The 23,437-nt window shown below is 38.9% G+C and overlaps 1 protein-coding gene across 2 annotated transcripts in view; it reads left to right on the top strand.

Moving 5' to 3' along the window:
• Positions 1-23,437, top strand: part of LOC121313068 (rab effector MyRIP-like) — a 187,260-nt gene that overhangs the window by 80,951 nt on the left and 82,872 nt on the right. For both annotated transcript variants that reach the window (XM_041245207.1, XM_041245206.1), the window contains exon 3: positions 17,298-17,519. In XM_041245207.1, the coding sequence (XP_041101141.1) occupies positions 17,298-17,519 (222 nt within the window). The remainder of the gene's footprint in view (positions 1-17,297; positions 17,520-23,437) is intronic.

Below are 23,437 nucleotides of genomic sequence, written 5' to 3'. Positions count from 1 at the left end.
AGCCCCCAAATGTAGTCTCCCATCATGTTCTCGTTATACTGTCCTTGGTAGCGGCGTTCAAAGTCCAGTATATCCTGGTGGAAGCGCTCCCTTTGCTCCTCCAAGTACGCTCCCATGTTCTCCTTGAATTTATCAAGACGAGCATCAAGGATATGGACTTTGAAGGACATCCTACAGCCCGTGGTGCCGTAGTTTTTCACCAGAGCCTCAACCAGCTCCACATAGTTTTCGGCCTTGTGATTGCCCAGGAAGCCCCGAACCACTGCGACAAAGCCGTTCCAAGCCGCTTTCTCCTTACTAGTGAGCTTCTTGGGGAATTCATTGCACTCCAGGATCTTCTTTATCTGTGGTCCGACGAAGACACCGGCTTTGACCTTTGCCTGAGACAGCTTAGGGAAGAAGTCTTGAAGGTACTTGAAGGCTGCCGGCTCCTTATCTAGAGCTCTGACAAATTGTTTCATAAGGCCCAATTTGATGTGCAGTGGTGGCATTAGCACCTTCCGGGGGTCCACCAGTGGCTCCCACTTGACGTTGTTCCTCTCCACAGAGAACTCGGTCCGCTGTGGCCAGTCCCGCCTGTGGTAGTGCGCCTTGGTGTCCCTGCTGTCCAAAGGCAAAGATAGCAGGGAAACTTGGTAAAACTGCCTTGGAGACCCATCAGGAATGCCACCATTGCAGCCTCTTGATGCCATCTTAGATATGTTGTAATGCAGATATGTATCCACTTAGGCAGCTGGAACTAAGCTGAACTGGTGGGCTTAAGGCCCCTGTATTTGTACTACTATTTATATTACTGGAAAGTTCTAGAAGTTCCTCCAAGTTTACTCAGCACTGAATCTATCTGGAATGTTCTGGAAAATAGGTAAATTTAAAAATATCACTGTCTTGGTCACAAAAGCAAAGTTTGTGGGGAATAATAGCCATTTTCTTTACTTTTGAGGCATAAGCAATTAGGAAATAACACTTACTACCCAGGAATGAAAAAAAAAAAAAAAAAATTGTTACACGGTGTATTCTCTGAGCGCTGGATGCGGAATCAGCTACCTCCTTTGTTTATGTCTGCTTGTCTCTGTATGGTGCAGCTGCTAGGGCTATTGCTCACACACCTCTTTTTTCGGTTTCTTCGGCTCCTATCGGTCTCACTCGGCCATTGAATGTTTTTTTTTCGGCTTTTTCCGGAGAAAAAAATGACTAGAAACCTGTGCTTTACATCTTTTCGATGACGTCGGACAGAAATTAAAATTGTTCTGTATAATTTTGGGAACATGTAAGAAAAAGTTGATACGCAACAAAAGTTAATGAAATTGTATGCTTTTGTATTCTGGAAAGTAGCTTGTTCTTCACACGTTATGATCAGGAAATAATGACACTATAACAGCATTTAATTTTGTCCGGTGAGTGTATTTATTTATTTTATACAAGGTTTCGTTTGTCAAAGTCCATAGTTTACTTACTCATTTAAATGCACAAAACATTAAATTATTTTTTATTTTTTTCAAAAATGTTAAAGTTTCTCTGTTTTCATATAATAATCCTGAGGGAAATATTTTTGTGAAATCTTGCAAATATTTGAAGTTTATTCAATTATCTAAATAGTGTGCTTATTTAAAGATTACTTTTGGCTGCGAATTATAAAATTTGCAGCCATTAATCATAGAGCAGGGTCAGAGCTGAGGTTTAAATGGAGGAATTACATAAATGTGTTTATTCCTTTGTTCTAAACTAGAAACATTTAATTTCTCCATTTATAAAATGTTCAATGAAGCTCTGATCCCACTCTGATCTTGGTCTGAAGCAAGATCAAAATAGGATCAGATTTTGAGCTGAAACTGAGCTCAAGATCAGCTCTGATCTTTTTAGTGCATCCCAATACGTCATAGGATCCAGGATCGGATTGTTTTAGTACAACCGGCCTCGGGAGCACCAAAACCAATGCGTCTCCCCTGGAGTCCGCAGCGAGGACCAGCTGCCTCATACAACCAGGATTCGAACTTGCGATCTCTGGTTGTATGACTGACCCTGCACGCCACGTGGCAGTGCTTTTACCAGGTGAGCCATCTGGGGACCCCAGTTCATGCTTTTCTGACTCGAAGTTGAACCGAGCCTCTGTCAAATCTGTGTTGGAATGAATTTTCATCTAAATAATTGAATTTGTTTGGCGAGGGACAGTTGGCATATCAGCACATCCTGTCCCGGGAGGACCTGCTGACCCCTCTCGGGGGCGTTGACGATGTGCGGGGCTCCCCTGCTCATCCGCAACATACTCCTCCCATCCTCCTCTCTGCTTGAGCTGTCTGAGTTAGAGACATCCTCTGCTTGCTTGATGATGTCAGACACCTTTCTGGCCAGACCAGGCCCCTCCCCTTCCTCCCACAGCTCCTCCCCCTTCTGATATTGGACTATGATTGGGGGGCTCTAGGGACTTCCCGGGCGGTCAGCTACGTCCTGATCAAACCCCTGTAGGATCTGCCACTCCTTCAGTTTCAGGAGGTCAGTGCTTGAGGGATCCGGCTAGTGGTGGTAGTTCTATTTAATTGGTCGATTGGGACTACTCCAGCCATCAAAGGATGGCTGGAGAAAGGATTCAATTTAGCATCCTCAACAAGAGGGTGCTAAAAAGGTCAACCAATTAACTATTTTTAACTAAAATAAATAGTAAACGGGCTGCAAATTAAAAATTTAAATTAAAAAAAGAACCAAAAGTAACAGTGCAGACCACGCCACTTAGAGCCCACTGGTCGACAAAAGCTGTCATGTCGCCAGCGGACTCTGTGTTGGCATGCACTAAAGAAACCCGAGAAAGGACAAGGACCCTGAACGTGGCACCGCAGTCAAAGAGACTCTCCCTGGTGATCTTACGATTTCTGGTCTTTTAAATTACCAGTTTTCCAAGAGCAATGTGCAGATTCACCAGGAGGTTCCTCTCCTTGGTGGAGCCATGAACAGGATGCCCGAAAATAAAAAGGATGGGTGAAAAATGCAGCCAGAACTGCAGCAAAAGGTTCCTCAACAAAAGGAAAAAAAAAAGCTGCAGCCTAGCACACAAAAAATAAATATGGAACACTGACTTGGAGTGACCGCAGGGCATGTGGCGTCAGAGTTGGTAAAGTGACGAAGGATCTCTCCTGTCATGAGTGCTCCATGCAGCACCCTCCATCCCAGGTTCCTAGCTCCTCTAAGGACCAGCAGGGAGTGCAGTGCCTGGAGTCAATGCTGCAGGTCTTCATCTGGTCCTGGTAGAAGACCTGCAGCTCTGGGAGACGGGATTCCCTGGAGATCGATCCAGAACAGCTGTCGGTTGTAGCCCAGGTCATGCAGCTGGCGCAGGAGGAGGGAAGCCAGCGCACACCACTGTGGGGCCGGGTCTGCGTACAGGAATCTCTGCAGGGTCCGTAGGTGGAAGGTGTGCACCTGGCTATTGATGCACACCAATCCTTGCCCTCCCTTGTCCAGAGGGAGGCACAGAACCTCGACAGAGACCCAGTGCTTTCCTGCCCAGAAGTCCATCAGCTTCCTCTGGACCCTGGCTAGAAACTCAGGGAGTGGGATCAGGGCGATCAGCCGATGCCACAGCATTGATGCCACCAGCCGGTTGATCAACAGAGCCCTTCCCCTGAAGAAAACAGTTTTCAGCACACCCGACCATGACCTCCGTCTCGCAGCAACCTTGTCCTCCAACTCCACCCAGTTATCTTTGACCGAGGTCTCCGCAGGGCTCAGGTGGACCTACCAAAAGCCTGGAGCATTTGTTCCAGTTGATCCTGGCAGAGGAAGCGGCAGAGTAAATGCTCGGCAGCTCTGTATCCTCTCCAAATCAACTGGATCGGAGGCCACTACGTGCATGTTGTCAGCATAAGCCAACAGGACTACCCTCATATCTGGTGCACCAAGCACCATCCCCGTGAGTCTTCTGCGAAGGAAGCAGAGGAAGAGCTTGATGCTCAGCACGTACAGTTGACTGGACAGAGGGCATCCTTGACATACAGTTTTTTTTTTTTTTATGTTTAAAAATAATATTTGTGAAAACAAAGATAATAAAATTAAAAACATCAAAAAAGAAGTGTTTAAAAAAGGAAAAATAAAAAGGAAAAATCTCTCGCACTTGAACAGCTGTTTTTAATATTTTTTAAAGTGATGGCTGAGGAGCTCCACAAACAGTAGTAGTCAAAACTGCGAAACATTGTCTTCCAAACAGGAGCTAAGGAAGGTGGTTGAAGGTGATATACAAGACAATGACACCTTCAGAATGTCGAAAACAATGCTATATATGATTTTTATCTGGAAGAAAACACGTGACTGAATAGAACTCATTGTTCACTTTTTATAGTTCAAACAAAATCATCAAAACAATATGTACTACCCTTGTTTATAGTTAACTACCGGAGCTTCACATTTATTTTGAATAGCTACAACAGGATACCATTTCAGACAAGTGTCTCGAAAACGAACAGACCAACACAACGTAGGACTGCACAGCAAGTCTTGCAGTACTGTTTTGTAACTTACGAGACTGCAGCAGTTTTATACGCATTTTAATATAGCAGTTAAAAAAAAAAAGACCGCTCTGTTAGTTCTAGGTATATATGTACATCTGGTAGTTCTAGTGTTAAACCACAACTTTAATGGTTCTATCATTCAATTGTTTTGTAACATTGTGTCCAATTTAAAGTTTTGCTAGAGTAATCTTGTATTATGTTTCCAAAAGCCTTACTTTGTTAACACGCATATTTCTCTGTGTGTGACCTGTTACCTCTTTGCTATTAACTATTTACATATTTTTCAAAAAATTCAACTTCTTATTCAAACTCAGGATCGTCTTCATCACTTTCTGTTATGAGGTCCTGCTCCTCTTGAGGCTGGTTATTGCGGTCTTTAACCCTTTAAGAACCAAGCATTTTTCGGTGGGATGCTCCCCAAAGACCAGGTTTTTTTGGGCTGTATTTTTTACTCTTTTCCTATAAACATTCACTAAAAATCTGATTTTACAGTAGCATCTGGGTATTGCCGTCCTTTTTTCAGAACACTCTGGGGAATATTATAAAGTACTTCAGAAACACCTTAACACAATATTAAGTTTTTTCTTAGATTTATTTTATACGTTAAGTATGTTTGTGTTATTGTGTATTTTAGAGATACATGTATAAAAATGTGTTATTCTATGAGCCGGGGGACCTTACAATACTTCCTGAAAGTTTTGCTGAAAAATATCGTGGGCAGTTTCACTTGAGTGATTGCAATGCCTTAGTACATTTTTTTCTCGGGGCTGCAGTAATGAACACTACTCTCGATCTTTTTTTTTTTTTTTCCCCTCAAAATAAAAATGTATAAATAAAATAGTTCTTCATTCCATCATTGTCAGTAATAAGAAAAAAACCTTTAAAAATTTAGTTCATGAATCCACTTGTTTCTTCATATTTATACATGTTTTAAAAACATATTAAAACACACGAAAAAATTATAAAATAAGGTTGTGAAATTTAATCTCTCCCTTATCTATGTGTGTTTACAACGGTACTGCAAAGTGTGGTGGCCCAGTATGTCAAAGAAATGAAGTGAATTTTTCTTGTGTTTACCTGATCACAGACCGATAATGGCACTTCACTATGATCGTGTTTACATGGCCATGGTCTTTACAGGGTTAAATTGCACATGTCAGTGCACAGCATCACATTGGAGATACATGAGAGACCTGCGTTGCTGGTTCTCCATCCATCCAGTCAAACACAAGAACACCTTGCCCATCATGTTCCTCTAGTTTCCACTCCAAGCCTACAGGACTTGGAATGTTTTCCAGACTCTCTTTCCATATTCCAGTTTGATAGCATGCACATAAGGCATGTTTGCACAAACAGTCTTTGCATGGCAGAAGCTGAAATGACTCAACCTCACCCTTTGCACAGAACATGTGGTATCTGTAGGTATTCACATGTTCCATTTTTGCTTTCATAGAGTTGACAAGTAAATGCTTCAAGGCTGTCATAGCTCTGCAGATACATTCCATTCTGATCCTTTTTCTTTGAAAATAGTGAATTGTGAGAGAAAAGTACAGGAATATGTTCAAAGCTGAGATCTTCCTAGATCTTCTTAGGTAGATATCAACTCCTTTACTTCGTCAACATCTTCTCCTGTCTGCTTATGCCTGTTTTTCCACATGTCACATACAACATTATACCTTCTCTCTTTAGCATTGCTTGGTTGTGTTATGCTTGCAATTGACTGACCATGAATTGGATCAGATTTGTTTTTATTTTCTGAACTTTTCAGATAATTTCTCCATTGAGTGATTTGCTGTCCAGGGACAATTTTCTTGTAGATAATTACACCTACAGCATCTGCTGTGATGAGGTGATGAGCTAGGACATCCTCAACTTTCTACTTTGTGCTGTAATTAGCATGTTGTCAAATAAGTTGCGGTCATCCCTCAGCATTCTTTCTTTCCCTTGTATCTTAACTTTCCTGTTTTTGCTGCTGAGATCTGAAAAAGTCTTCAGGTTTTTTCTGGGCATTTCTTTCTATCATGAAACTTCATAATGTCACTTTCAAGTGTTCACGGAAGTGAGTGTAAGACTTTTCTCCAGCTTCTTTTGCCCCAAGCAAATCTTTTATGATAGCTTCAGTTGCAACAACACCTGTGGATAAACTCGCAAGATATGTGTTTTCATAATCAAAAGGGTTCACCCAGTTGTTCTGGAACAAATTTGTAATTGCCTGAACATCCTCTTCATCCTTTCTTATTCTGGACTTTTTGAGATCTTGGTGTTGCACATCAGGTGAATTCCAATAAATCATGTTCTCCATTTACTTAAGCAAGTGGTCCTGTATTCTGCTGTTAAATAGTATTTGTTTAAGGTAGCTGGATTCAGGCTTAAGCCTTTCATACCACCTGGGGTCTGTGTACCCTTATTGACAGTTTTTTCCACAGCTTGGAGCCAAGTGAATTTTGTGATTTTTCTATTTGAACAGCAAAGCCATCCTGTTCCATATATTCATTGACACTGGAATGTTCAGCTGGCAGGTGTACCATGTCTGATTAATATCCAGGTAAGTATCGGGCATAGTTGAGTTTATCGTGGGCAAAACACAAGGGATAAGACCACGTACAGCAGAAAAATGAAGCTGCCAATTCTTTGATGCTCGAAGAAGCCACAACAAAATACCGTTTATATATCCAAAATGATGCAAGATTCCCCTGACTAGTTTGCAACACATCAAGATAGGTAGAAAAGAGTTTTCTGACTCAAACATATGACTGTTTTAAAAAGGTTAATGCTTTCTGATGGAATTCTTCTGAGAGGTCACTGGTAAGCTCAAGGACACATTCAATGTCATACTCTTTCCTCACTGATTCAGCTCAGCCCAGAGAATTGATGTCTTCCATTCAAGTCTTAGCAGGGCTTCATACACTAGTTTGTGCAACCTGGTAGCTCTCTATTTGTCCTTCAAAGCAGCTGACACTGACCCTTCCGCAAGGACACCAGACCCAATGGTAAGATCTTTCAATCCAGCATTTTGAAACCTCTTCCCAAGAATGGTAAAGAGTGTGTATGTTGTATGGAAGGCACCCATTCTGAGAACAATGTTGTTAATTGTGTCCATGTGTTTCCATTTTATCTCAGCAGCTTTGCTGTACAGGGCCTGGTCAAAAACACATACAGTACTTTCCAGGTGTGGAGATTCTCTGACTTTGTTTGACTGGTTGAGAATTTCATTAACTGTGGACTGTTGGTTACTGATGCATTTATTATAGGCAAGTAACCAATGCTGCCCTGAGAGATATTGTCTGGTTTGTGCGTTTGGGTATTGAAGCCTGTCCAGGAACTGCGCTTCTGATTTTGACTCTTATGCATCCTGCATAGAACCCATATCAGGTTCTTTTTGAGGGCATCTGTCTCTTGATAGTCAAGCTGAACCGTTCTTGCTTGTAGTGGTGTTATTTTTTTTCACCAGCATTATCCACTGGTATGTGTTGCTCACCAACATTAATACTTCATTGTTTTCATTTCTGCACTTCTGGTACTTCTCTGGGAAGCTGTGGACCACTAACAAGTGGCTGGACTGCAAGACCATTCACTCTGTGAGATGTCCCTCCCCCTGACAATGTCTCTTCCAATCTGTCAATATTATTCCAGCGAAGAGTAGTGTCTGCAAGTGGTTTGATGCTACCTGGCAAAAGCACTGTGATTTCAGGTAACAGTGCTAACATTTGATTTGAGAGAGTTGTGTCAATCTCTGACAACTGAGAGTATGATATGCTGTGACCAAATCTGTTCATTATTGTAATCACTTCAGTGTTGCCTGTGAGTGATTTCACTGCTGATAAAAGTATGTGCTTTGGTGGTTTTACCTTTCCTCTACTAGTGCTAAAGATCTGATCTGGTCTATGGATAGAATCAACCACTGAACTCTAGTTGTTACAGTAAATTGCTCTATAGTCAGCAGGGATTGTAGGAACTGTGGCTGTGGTAGATTGAGTCACATGATCTTTATCTAAGAATGATGGCCTAAGGGGTTGGATTATTTTCTTGATGTCCCTTAATGGCTGACTACAATTTCAGTGCTGCTTTTCCCAAAACAACTGCATTGTCTGTTGTGTTGGCCCTCATTGTTTCTAAATTATCCCCAAGGACTTGGTTTTCCTCAACCTAACTAGACATTGACATGCCAGCAGGATAAACAAGGATTTTTTTTCTTCTTGATCTGAATAAGTTGGTGTGAATCTCCAAACTCTTTGTTTCTGGTGTGTTCTGGTTGACTCCTTTTATTCCTGCCTCCTTGGTCACTGAAACCAACATTTTTGTAAGGGAGATGGGTTTCATAACCCTTGGCCTTTTGCATGAGATCATATCTAATGAAGTTGGCATCACATGTGAAATTGGTTGCTGTTGCAGTTTTTTTCACTTCTGATTCTTATAGCTTGAGCGACAATAATGTGCTTCAGCAGCCACCAGTTCCATGTTTGTCAATGCTGGAATGCAACGTTCTGCTGCATCTTTCACTTTTTCATCGAATCTCAGCTGTGCACACTGGATCAGTACATCTCTTGTGTTTAGATCTTTTTAAGTATTTGCTTACTTTGCTCCAGAATATACATATTGGTTTGTGAATGCAAGATTGTACAGTAGGTTCTGTGGTGCTCTTTCTCTTGCTAGCTGAGTCTTCATTATCTTCACTGTTTTTCCTTTATCTGGCTGTGGAATCTGTCTTTCTTCATAGTAAACAAAATACAATGATAAAAGGGATTTTGTAGTGCCTCAGTGCCAAGATTGTTTGCTATTTCCAAAAGAGGTTCAAAATCTCTGTTCAGTTGCTGTCAGGAGACTTTCGATATCTTTTGGAGTTTAAGAACTCATTTTCAACGTCACCACTGCCACCACCCAAATACTCTTTACGTTTGTGTTTAGTAGCCATACTTGCACAGGAATACGATGGCTCTGTGCACCATTTGAAGCCTAAAAATGAACGATTAAGAGAGTTTGGTTCAAGTACTTGATAACTATACAGATTAACCCTTAGCGGTCCATTTATTCAGTGCCTGTCAGGCGCTTTAGGTCCAATTTGTTTTCACACACGCTGTTTATTTTAAACACACTATTTTTACAAGTATTTTTTTTCACAGTAAAACTGGTTTAAAAGGAACTGCATATCAAAATGACACTCAGTACTGCATCTTCATCCAATCCCCATCCCTTTGCTGTATTTTTCACATACCTCTTCATAGTTGTGCATGCTGATAAATCCTTTCTTGATCACTTGTTTTATCACCAAACTCCTCAATAATGTGATCCAAGTCATTATTTTATTACTATAACATCTCAAAAAGCTCTGGAAATGTCTGTGATATTCTTTGAGTGCTGGATGCGGAAGCAGCTATCTTCTTTGCTTATGTCTGTGGTGCAGGGGCTTTGTGTATAGCTCAGATCTGCCCCTTTTTCTCTTTTTTTCCGGCTTCTCTCGGCTCCTATTGGTCTCACTCGGCCATTTGAAAGGTTTTCTCTGTTTTTTCTGGAGAAAAAACCACTGGAGACTTGTGCTTGACGTCTTTTTAATGATGTCTGACAGGACCCGACATCAGACCTGAAAGGGAAAATTGTAATGTCGGACCTGATCCGACATAGGACCTCAAAGGGTTAAGTTTCATCTTACTGTTTGTAAATCAGCAAATTTTTCTATTGCTAAAAAAAAAAAAATCACACTGCATACAATTTGGGAAGCCAAATATGTTAATTTACAACAAATAATGCAAGCAACATGCTACAAGAGTGTAAAAGTCCAAATAATAGTATATTTCTACATCTGAGGCTAAACATTTGCAACATATTATTTTGCTTGCTACAAGTTAGCTGCTTTTCTGACATAACTCTACCACTGCTTCTGCTGTTAAATAATGATGGGCCATAATCACAGACAATTTCACATTCCAAAATATTTCTGTCCCACAGTTATTACACAGTAACTAATAACCAGGGATCCTAGTTTTCTGCAAAAAAAAAAAAAAAAAAAAAAAAAATTCTCAGATTAAAAGAAATTAAAAATCAGCATTATTCCGCAAGTAAAATAAAGTCTAAAATGAGTTTTCCCTGCCACATTATGACACAAAAACAGTTAACACAGGAAGCATTTATTATTGTTCTTGTTAAACTTGTTGTGTGTCTATGTTGTATTTTATTTTCTAACTTTAATTATTCTTGAACTGTAACCTTGTGTTAATGGTGTAAGCCGTTTTGGATAAACGTGTCTGCTGAATAAAAAAATAAAATGCAAATTGTTACACTTTCAAATTGTAAGCAAGTTACAAGCTTACCAGCACTATTAATCAATAAAACAAACTTATTTGTATTTATTTATTTATTTATAACTTTAATTACAAATAAGTTTCCTGTTGTAACAAAAAAATATATATATCTGTTGAAGGACGCTGAAATGATTCAAAACACTGGTCTGTTTCAGTGTTTTCGATGGCCCTTCTGTTTAGGCCTCATCTTCTTTGTTTCCTTTCATTCACTGAATGTTTAGTGCTTACCACATGTTCTACACTGAACTAAAATATAAACACAACATGTAAAGTGTTGGTCCCATGTTGCAATGGCTGAAATAAAAGATCCCAGAAATTTTCCATACGCACAAAAAGCTTATTTCTCTCAACTGTTGTGCACAAATTTGTTTACATCCCTGTTAGTGAGCATTTCTCCTTTGTCAAGATAATCCATCTACCTGACAGGTGTGGCATATCAAGAAGCTGATTAAACATCATGATCATTACACAGGTGCACTTTGTGCTGGGGACAATAAAAGGCCACTCTAAAATGTGCAGTTTTGTCACACAACACAGTGTCACAGATATCTCAAGTTTTAAGGGAGTGTGCAATTGGCATGTTGACTGGAGAAATGTCCACCAGAGCTGTTGCCAGAGAATTGAATGTTCATTTCACTACCATAAGCCGCCTCCAACGTTGTTTTAGAGAATTGGGCAGTATGTCCAACCGGCCTCACAACCGCAGACCACCTGTAACCACACCAGCCCAAGACCTCCACATCCAGCTTCTTCACCTGCAGGATCGTCTGAGACCAGCCACCCGGACAGCTGATGAAACTGGGTTTGCTCAACCGAAGAATTTCTGCACAAACTGTCAGAAACCGTCTCAGGGAAGCTTATCTGCGTGCTTGTCGTCCTCACCAGGGTCTTGACCTGACTGCAGTTCGGCGTCGTAACCGACTTCAGTGGGCAAATGCTCACCTTCGATGGCCACTGGTACGCTGGAGAAGCTTGCTCTTCACGGATGAATCTGGTTTCAACTGTACCGGGTAGATGGCAGACAGCATGTATGGCGTTGTGTGGACCAGCGGTTTGCTGATGTCAACGTTGTGAACAGAGTGCCCCATGGTGGCGGTGGGGTTATGGTATGGGCAGGCATAAGCTACGGACAATGAACACAATTGCATTTTACTGATTGCAGTTTGAATGCACAGAGATACCGTGATGAGATCCTGAGGTCCATTGTCGTGCTATTCATCCTCCGCCATCACCTCATGTTTCAGTATGATAATGCATGGCCCCACGTCGCAAGGATCTGTACACAATTCCTGGAAGCTGAAAATGTCTCAGTTCTTCCATGGCCTGCATACTCAACAGACATGTCAACCATTGAGTATGTTTGGGATGCTCTGGATCGACGTGTACGACAGCGTGTGAGGAGTGGGACAACATTCCACAGGCCACAATCAACAACCTTGATCAATTCTATGTGAAGGAGATGTGTCGCGCTACATGAGGCAAATGGTGGTCACACCAGATACTGACTGGTTTTCTGATCCACGCCCCTACCTTTTTTTAAGGTATCTGTGACCAACAGATGCATATCTGTATTCCCAGTCATGTGAAATCCATAGATTAGGGCCTAATGAATTTATTTCAATTGACTGATTTCCTTATATGAACTGTAATTCAGTAAAATCTTTGAAATTGTTGCATGTTGCGTTTATATTTTTGTTCAGTGTGCAATGGTCTGCCTACGAATGTAATCTATAGCCTTGCTGCATGAAGTACAATTACCATTGACGTTAAATTCGTCCATGCCAAACTTGTTGATCTGATCTAATTCTTTTTTTTTTTTTTTTTTAGTAGTCGGCAATTATTTTTTTTATTTTCTCCCAATTTAGAATTTCCAATCATTGTTTTAGGCTCAGCTCACCACTACCACCCCTGCACTGACTCGGGAGCGGCGAAGACGAGCACACTCTGTCCTCAGAAACGGGTGCCATCAGCTGACCGCTCCTTTTCACACTGCAGACTCACAATGCAGCCACCTCCCAGAGCTACAGCGTCGGAGGACAACGCAGCTCTGGGCAGCTTACAGGCAGGCCGGCAGGCGAGTGACCAGACTACAGGGGTTGCTGGTGAGCAGTGAGCCGAGGACACCCTGGCTGACCTAAAGCCACATCAAAACACTGGCCTAAATCTGGACTGGCCCTGGGCTGCCTTTTCTTTTTTGTAGTGTTCAAATATGAGAATGGAGTCTTTGTTTCCTCTAGTGAATGACAAATAAACTAGACAAATAGTAATTGTGCATGGAGTTAAAAAAAAAATCTCTGTTCTGACTATTGTATTATCTTGACAGGCTAGTTTAGTTTTTCAAATAATTCTAAGTTCTCAAATGAGGACCATCAGAAATATTTTGGTTTGCATTGAGATCAATATAATAGATAGAACAACCGATACACAATAGAACTACAGCAGTAGGGACTAGCAACTAGTAGACTAACCCACATGGCATTACTGCATGTTGTTTTTGTTTTTTTTTGTCACATGTAACTTGGTCTGCTTTTCAAAATGTTGGTGCTACTGCGGACCGCTTATTTCAATCCATTCAAATATATTTTATTAGGAAGTTCATTGGGTTTTTTAGTACCTGACATTCAAACATTTTCTTCAATAGTAAAATAAAAAAAAATAGTACCCATTCACAAAGAAACTTGAAATTACAAGTCACAAATGTTGAAGTTACAAATGTGTGGTACCAGAATTACACAGCACACAGTCCTACCTCCACAGATGTGCTGTGATGTGATAAAATAATATATATATATATATATATATATATATATATATATATATATATATATATATATATATATATATACACACACACACACACACACACACACACACACACACAATACACTTAAGCAGCTATAAAGAATTTTATATGGACCAAATATAAATCAATGAGAACCTGACCGAGGCTTGAGATAGAAACAAAATGAAAGTTACTTAATTGAATTAATGAATGCTTTATACCTGCAGTCTCGTGTGCAGCACCTTTTTTATTCTATTGTTAAACAACAAAAAAAAAAACTACACAAAGCTGATGAAAAAAATGTATTATAAAAAAGGCACAAAAAAGGCAATCTTGGGAAAAGAACACAGCAGTGTATTCCTTTCACTTCCAAAACAGGGTTGAATTCTGAAGATCGCATGCAAAGCATTAAGAAGTGATTGGATCATGTGAGTACAGCTGGATAGATGAAAGTCGAAGATTAAGACAGTGTATTATACAGCATGTCCATCCACCCTGTCATGTATTTATTTTAAGACCATACAGATAACTACACATATTGCAGTTTGATTTCCGTGAAGTGGTTTCTTGCGGTTAGTTTATCTAATCCCTTGCAGTAATTTTTAATAATAATAATAATAATGATAATAACAGATAACTAGTTACTAGTTACTTTTGTAGGTTGTGTTAGCCGACAGGCACAGTCACTGACAGTATCAGTATCTCGCAAGTGTATTGCCCACCTACCACAGCAAAACACTTTGTTGGGGATTCTGTTCCAAGCAGGGTTTTATTTCACAAAGCACTTCTCGTACTTAGCAGGCTGCATTAGTTTCAGAATGTTTTAGAAAATATTTAATGGAAATTAGGTCTAGATCATTATAATATATGATGTTTCAAATGAATACCACAAAAACAGTTAGTGTCATAATTGCATTTTTATTGTTGTCTCCATTTTCAAGAACCTGGAGGAAATAACTACTATTGCTGGTCAGAATGACCTTTTCATAAATTTCAGCTCAGTAATAGACCTGTGCTCTCTGCTGGCTGTACTTACCTGTTATGCCTAAGTGTTCTTACTGTAGGATAAGTAGATAAGTACCCTAGTTATGAAATATGAAATGGTACTGCGTAAGATATACAATAGTAAATGCATTGTTTTCTTACATATACGCAAATACAGACGGACAATTCTGGTAGCTGTGTCTTGTCTATATTTATGTTTACTAGCAAAAAGAAAAGTCTGAGAGGCAGTGCAATGTATCAGAGTAAAGGAAATCTTCCTCGCAATGAAGGTAACATTTTTGATAATTAGAACAGCCCACCAAGAGTTTTTTGAGAGCAGAACAGAAAGGTTGACTTCCATAAAGAACACTGGGAGAGCAGTGTCCGGTTTTTGTGTAATATAAAATAATGGTAGACTGAATACAATCGTAAAGCACTTTTGTTCTGCTTTCCCAGACCCTGATTAGCACTAATCCTAGACTCCTTAGGTTGCCCAAGATTATAGCTAATGACGATCTTTGAAACGTACAGTTACTCTTTGTATTAGTTGCACAAATAACAGTTGTTACAGTTAACAGGTCATGGTCATTGATATGCCCCTAGGAGCTAACAAACATACAATAAGTGGGATACAAGTTTAATTTTTTCAGAAAGTTGTGTACTTTGCAAGCAGATTTGAGAGAACTCAAAGACTGATAATTAAAGCTGTATTAATTACCACCTAATTAAATGCGGTCGTAGTGGTTACAGAAACCTGGTGGGAATTGCATTCCGTGTGATTTACCCGATATTCACATGACTTCAAATCCCAAAGAGGTCGGGTTTCTTATTTTATTTCTTACTTCCATGTATATGATACATACTATTCAGTATATTGTACTGTATTGGGTGAGTTTAAACAGCTAATCCTTTCTTAATGTTGAATGTGAAGTAGTATTTATATACATGATGTTTCTGAAAGGGGAGCCATTGGTCTTAATTTTTTTGTGTACCTTAGCCTTTTTACATCGCGTTTGTGTCTTCATTGAGCTAACATTTTTTTTGTTTGATAGTCCCTATAATATGTACAACATGACTGACCTGATTAGCCATGTGCCCTTTGCAGTGGGAACTAAACCATGTACTGCAATGCATGCAAGCTTGTTTAAGTCTAGTTGTGACTCGATGCCTTTTAAAGGCACGGGAAAATGTTAACATTATTCAATAGATAAACATTTTATAGTAAGTTGTTCCTTTGATTTGCATGTTATATTGTATCATGCTTAAGCCTTCAGTGGTGTACAAGACAAATGCCTTATCAGTTAATTAATAATGTTAAATAAATTAATGCATTTATAGTAATGCTATGGACGTTCTATGAAATTGGACTCCGAGAATGTTTCCTAAGGGGACATCTTTGTCAAATTGAATGAGTTTAAAAAAAAAAAAAAAAAAAAAAAAAAAAAAAGATTTGCCAGGGATATCATGATACTATGTTTACAGTTGTCCTTTGCTTAGTTTATTTTAACCAGCGAACATTTTAATTGAAGTGAAGGGTGTATATTATAAGATAGAGCAGCAGTGTTTGATGTTGGGTTTTGACTGCTCACCAGCTGCATAGGATCCACTGCCAAAAGGGTTAAGTACATTTGCAAAAGGATTAGGATTTACTTGGAGCCTTTGAATTTGAACTTAGTTTTCATCATTCTGCAGTTGTGTAAACCGGCAATTAAAAATTATAATTAACACCAGATTTTGTTTCATTCAGTTGAAATATTCTCTGCTCAACTCTTGAAATGTGAAAATGCTTTCTCAACTTGTGAAAATGCTTTCTCTTATTCTTTTAATTTGGGAATGGGGGAAAAAAAAAAAAGAAAATAGGCCTGCATTTTCCAGATATCTTGTCCGCGTACATAAGGTGGTCAGTGCTTTTTTATTTCCTTTCTTTTTCTATATTTCCATATCAAAACACAGAGTTTACTTTAAAGGAATTGCAGCATTCCAGAGTACAATGATGATGTAACAAATTAATCTGTTTTAACCCCATTTTAAATGTCATCTGTCTGTCTCTTGATCCAGAATGTGTGCATTGGCTTTGTCAGGTTATAAGAACCAATGAAAAACCTAGAGCATTTGACTAGCATGGAAAAAAAGTCTACAGCTATGGCCAAAAGTTTTGCATCGCCATATAGAATTAACAAATTTTGCTTCTTAAACATCCTTTTTATTTGGTTTTGGTAATTGAAATATTTCATAATAATATTTCAGTATCTGCCACATTATTAAGCAAAGTCAGTGTAAAAAAAAAAATCCAATTGATCATCATTTTGTTGTTGCTAAGCCCATTACATTGTTTTGTAATGCATAGCAAATCCAATTGGTAGATTAAAATCTGTTTATTAATATCTTGTATACATATGTGTATAGTTAAAACTGTAGCTCCTATTTTTTGGAGAAGAAAAAAAAATGGTGATAGTTTGTACATTACAAAAAAATATATAAATGTATTTCCTCAGAATAAGGTTGAGTAAGATTTTTCCAACATGCCAGATTGCAATTTAGATTAATGTGAGGTAATACGTAATAAGCCTTTTTGCCTAATTGCAATATACAAGACAGTGTATTGCTGCCAGTATCTACAGATTATCTTGGATTTGGGTCTCTTGCCATATATATTGTGATCCACTTGTCATTTTCTGTGCAAAGCATCCTTAGCAGCGTGTCAGTAAGGTTGTTTATTTCTTTGCTTTTGTTTTGTAGTGAAATGAAACAGGAGCTTGATGAAGAAGGCAGCAAATGCACAATCCTCGCCAGACAGAACAAATTTAATGACCACTGCTGCATGCGCTGCTGCTCTCCTTTCGCATTCCTCATAAACACTAAGCGTCAGTGCCAGGACTGCAAATTCAATGTCTGTAAGAGCTGCAGCAGCTACAGCAAGGAAGACAAGGCATGGATCTGTGCCGTTTGCCAGAAGAGCAGGTTAGTGACAATGCTAACGTTGGCTCATTTCTCTGTTCTGCTCTAATGAAGAGCAGCATCTAGTAAAATGTGTTGTTTTATCTACCCTCTACTGAACCCAAACTACAATTGTAAACAGGCTTGATAATGAAGTGGCTATATGATGAGATTGTTAAATCATTGAATTATAATTCATGGTTTGCATTTTAAATATACAAATAAGATCACATTTTTAATGCTTTAATTTTGATCTTGGCTATTGAAACTATGAATGTTTTTATGTATACAACTTTGATAAGCAACACTTAAGCATCCACTGGTATTTTAGATTAGACACAGAAACACTCCAGCATTGCATATCTACGAATGAAAGCCGCTACCATTGTCATTTTTTCTATTAAAACAATAAATCATTTCAGTAATATGCAGTGTGGGTACAGTACATAGTAATTATAAGGTACCTTGTAGTTTTCTAGATGTTGTCAAGCTATTTGTTTATTAAATGGTTTGTAAGCATAGTATATATGAAAATGTATTCATAGTGTTATTTGTGGCTGTCTCACATACGACTTCAACATCTTTCACAGTTAGTGTAGGCATGTTTTTTAATAATTTGAATTGTTTTAATTTTTCTGTAATTGTGGTGTACAAACGCTTATTCTAGCATTGTTCTAATAAGGTTCTGGAAGAGTGGTGATGTCAAACCCACTGATGTACCTACAGCTGGAAGCATAATTGTTGACAGTATACATCTAGAGGTTTTGACGTCCACCAGATTCCTTCGGAAGTTTTAAGCAGCAACAAACAGTTTTGTTAGATTAGTTTTGGGACCTGATTCTGGGAGGGGTAAAAGTAAAAAAAAAAAAAAAAAAAAAAGCATGTTCACATGGGCTTTCAGCTTTTATAAAATAATAATATAATAACATGAAAGACGTCAACAAAAATTGAAACGGGTCTGATTTTATAACAACATAGTGATATAATTTTATGCTGCAATAACACTGGGGGGCAAAAAAAAAAAAAATTAAATCAACCCTACTTTGTTGACTTAAAGCAAAGGATTATATTTGGCCTATTCCAATTGAGCGTCTATTTAATGCTGGGCAATTATTTTACCCAATTTACCTATCCACACAAAGTTTGTATAATGCTCACATATGTTATCTACAGCTATCATGTGGACTTTGGGTAAACAATAATAATGCTCATCTTTGGAAGCAGATAATGTTTAAAATGTGTATTCTTAACATGTGTGTTTTGCTTAATATGCTAAACTATCGTGCTTTAAGATGTTAGTGATTGACAGAGCAATACTGTTTTCCCTCAGTACCATAGGTGGTTAGCAGTTTTAGTTAATGAAAAATCCAATTATTTTACCTAGATATGGAAAATCTTAGAAAGCCTCAAACCACTAGCTATATGCAAGAACATGTAAATGAACCGTTTCACTGTACATGTATAATGTAATAATGTTTTTAAGAACAGTTAGAATGTAATTTTCTGGCAGACTGCCTTCCCATTAGTGTAATCAAATAACATTGTTTTACTTCACACTGCCTTCTGTCCTGGTGTTCATGCAGCTGTAAATGTTGTCTTTCCATGAAGCTTGTCATGGGAACCCACAGCTCCACCTGCTGTTCTTTTGCAATATTGTGACATTTAATGCAAAGCTGGACTGCAGCAGGTCTGCATCCAGTTAACATCAGGCTGTGACTGTATGTATTTGTTGGTATTCCATTCTTCAGAATGTCATGCTCTATCTTGAATTACTCATAAGCTGTTTAAAATTGCTTACATGTGCCATTATGTTTTAGTACTTGTTCATGTTAGTAAATCGACAGTAGTTAGTTTTTCTTGTGGACATACTGACACCCAGTAGCGGCTGGTGGCCCCCAAAATTGGGGAGGCATAAATATTGGCAGTGGGTCTGACGTCTTCGCTACTGTTTTTACATTTGAAACAATGCTATGCAATGCAAATGCTGCAATTTACCTAAACACTTGTTTGTTTACTATACGATACACCAACAAAACAAAGCACTAATAACTGAATATACAATTGTCAAACCAGACAATATTAATAATGAACTAATATAATAATAATAATAATAATAATAATAATAAATCACAAACACAATACAAAACTGTCTTTTTGTTCACATAAAGTCAGAAAAAAACAACATATGAATCCAAATTAACATGTATTTATTAACATGTATTTATAAAGTAATACAAAAATGACTACAAAAGATTTAGAAGTGAGTAGTTTTTCGAGATTTACAATTATACTGTAAACTTTCACGAATCAGCCCCCAAATGTAGTCTCCCATCATGTTCTTGTTATACTGTCCTTGGTAGCGGCGTTCAAAGTCCAGTATATCCTGGTGGAAGCGCTCGCCTTGCTCCTCCGAGTACGCTCCCATGTTCTTGAATTTATCAAGGTGAGCATCAAGGATATGGACTTTGAGGGACATCCTACAGCCCATTGTGCCGTAGTTCTTCACCAGAGTCTCAACCAGCTCCACATAGTTTTCGGCCTTGTGATTGCCCAGGAATCCCCGAACCACTGCGACAAAGCTGTTCCAAGCCGCTTTCTCCTTACTAGTGAGCTTCTTGGGGAATTCATTGCACTCCAGGATCTTCTTTATCTGTGGTCCGACGAAGACACCGGCTTTGACCTTTGCCTGAGACAGCTTAGGGAAGAAGTCTTGAAGGTACTTGAAGGCTGCCGGCTCCTTATCTAGAGCTCTGACAAATTGTTTCATAAGGCCCAATTTGATGTGCAGTGGTGGCATTAGCACCTTCCGGGGGTCCACCAGTGGCTCCCACTTGACGTTGTTCCTCTCCACAGAGAACTCGGTCCGCTGTGGCCAGTCCCGCCTGTGGTAGTGCGCCTTGGTGTCCCTGCTGTCCAAAGGCAAAGATAGCAGGGAAACTTGGTAAAACTGCCTTGGAGACCCATCAGGAATGCCACCATTGCAGCCTCTTGATGCCATCTCAGAAAAATGCAGATATGTATCCACTTAGGCAGCTGGAACTAAACTGAACTGGTGGGCTTAAGGCCCCTGTATTTGTACTACTATTTATATTACTGGAAAGTTCTAGAAGTTCCTCCAAGTTTACTCAGCACTGAATCTATCTGGAATGTTCTGGAAAATAGGTAAATTTAAAAATATCACTGTCTTGGTCACAAAAGCAAAGTTTGTGGGGAATAATAGCCATTTTCTTTACTTTTGAGGCATAAGCAATTAGGAAATAACACTTACTATCCAGGAACCAAAAAAAATAAAAAATTTGTTACACGGTGTAATCAGACATTACTATGCCTATTATAAAAAATCCCCAAGAGGACGATTATGATGGGGGGGGGGGGGGGGGGGGTCAGTTTACTGCCACTCACTTACTCACTGCCAACCAACACGCTCGTCATAAATAACACCATGACATTATCAGACTAAATTGTGACAGAAAACAAAATGTTGCACATTTGAAATAAAGCACTTTATGCATATGTATGTTTGATTACCCCAAAATAACTGAAATATTTATATTTAGTGAGATGTAATGTAATTACATTATTTGATTTTGTTTTTTTTTTACTTTACAAAAAAAAAAATGAAATTAAGTTACTGGTATCGTCGTTCACCTCTTCTCTCTCCCTCTCTCTCTCTCTCTCTCTCTGTGTCTCTCTCTCTCTGTCAGAGAATCTGACGACGGAACTCTGTGTTACTTGTGCGCAATCTCAAATCCGTTTCCATTTTAGGCACTAAAAGACGGAAGGCAGACACAGCGGAAGGAGACCCGCCTCCTCGGCTGTGTTTGTTTGTTTGTTTGTTTTTTTAATGTGTGTGATATTGCGAGATGAAAGTAGGAGGAATGTGATTGGCTAATCACTCTGCAGGAGTAGGCAGACTCTCCCTAATCCTCTGCTCCTCCAGCAACTGTATGGGAAGCCTCTGCTGACACCTGGTTAAGTTTTACACATTCCCCCCAAAATTGTGTGGCACTGAATCTTGAAATAAAAGCTGTGAATTGTGAAAGGAGAAAGACAACATGTTAGTATGAAGACCTGGTAAGTGTTATCTATGAGCAATTCCAAGGGATTGTAGCCATGTAACAAATTGTTTGCTGCAGGTGGGGCTTTTTTAAATGCATTTGAAATAGGAGTTAATGGTCAATAAACACACCATTCACAGGATTCCCATTTGCATGTCAGGGCTCATTATTTCTTTAGATAAATAAACTGCATTAATGATACTGTACTTGTTGTATTTTAAACCCATTTTATGTTTAACGGAAACACAAGTTAAAGTAGATAAAATCACCATTGTGGTACAGTTTTTTCTGAAATATATAAAAGCTTAATTTTTGTAAATCTGTTTTAGTTAAAACATGTAAGACAGCAGCTTTGACAGCCTTTGAGAGAAGGCTGATCGTATGCGTATGGAATATTATTATCGTATGCGTATGGAATATTATTTTCCGTTGGCGTGCTCTGCTACATATATTGCCCAGCCTCTTTTACCACAGTTTCCAGATTTCATACCTTCAGTAGGGAAATCATATGGGGTTTTGTTCCAGAATGGGTTGTGGCTCCAGATTAATTAGTTTTCATATAAATACAATAGGGTTAAAAATATTTTTGTATTTCTGTAAGAGTCCAGTACCTTGACGTGGTTAATTGTAGCTATGGACCATAGTTATTTGGTTTATCTATTTTATACTAAATTTGAAAGAACAGAGAATGGTTATTACACTTTTTAATAGCTAACAGAAAATGTATGTGTGTTATGTTCAAAGCAACATAACACATACTGTATGTAAACATTTTAGAGACAAGATGTGGCTGTAGTCTAAAATGTTCAAATAATTACAATTTTGAACACAAACATTTATAATGAAATAACAAGAGGCGGTAGCATGGGGAATTAGAGGTCACAGGGCAAGGCACCAACGCTAAGGCAAAGCTCTGATTGTGGAGTGTTAGGTGTTAGACTTTACCATGTGAAGCGATTTTATTTCTGGTTTTTGCCCCAAGTATTTACACCTGTGCTACCTGTGCAGGGAAGCTACTGAATGTGTAAAAAAAGAATATAACATTTCACTGCAATATGTTTCCAATACACCACATATCCGTTTTGTACCCTTCAGAGTTACAAATTACATTTTGCAGATAGAAACAGATATTTTATATATTCATTTGAGAGGCTTTACATACCTGTAAATATTCCAAATATTAAGGAAAATGAATGCACCTTAGGCAGTGTACTTGTAACATTTAAAATTCTGACACACCCTCCCCCTGGTCGTTGTCTGGGAATGGTGCTGCTAGGCTATCAAGTGGACTACTACAAAACTTTATTAAATAGAAAGAAATACCCATTTCCCCTCCCCTCTATTTAAGCTACATTATGTACCTGGCATTAGATTACAGTATATTTGATTTAATGGAAATAATGAAAACTTTATTATTAGCGAAACAGCATGCACATCAAAAAAGTATGCCACAATAAAGGGGAAGTTTCTTCTCTTTATATTCTAACCCTTTCTTCCTCGCTCTTTCCATGAGTTGGTCTGCACTAACCAAATCACGCCAGCATCTAACCTTTGCTCTGTTCAAAATCACAGCATGGGCAATATGGCAGGACGCTGACACTTTTGAGTTTGCACACTGCCTATTTTTTTAGCGTTTATCAAAATGTGTACTTGGACTTTGGGTCCATGCTGTCCACTCTGTCGGACGGCAGAGTGCAGGGAATAGCTGCCTGTTCGGAGCTGTTCATCTCAACAGGGCGCTCATGGTATGACGTTCCAGGACTTCTGGGCTTGAGGGCAGGAGGTTCTCAGACTCTACTTTCAGGGCTCCTGTGCATGCATCTGGTTCAATAGCAGGGATTTGTTTGTTGTTGTAATGTATAATAATAATGGTATTCCTGTGGC

Source organism: Polyodon spathula, chromosome 3 (genome assembly GCF_017654505.1).
Source record: "Polyodon spathula isolate WHYD16114869_AA chromosome 3, ASM1765450v1, whole genome shotgun sequence".
Classification (NCBI taxonomy): domain Eukaryota; kingdom Metazoa; phylum Chordata; class Actinopteri; order Acipenseriformes; family Polyodontidae; genus Polyodon; species Polyodon spathula.
This window is presented reverse-complemented; position numbering and strand designations above follow the sequence as displayed.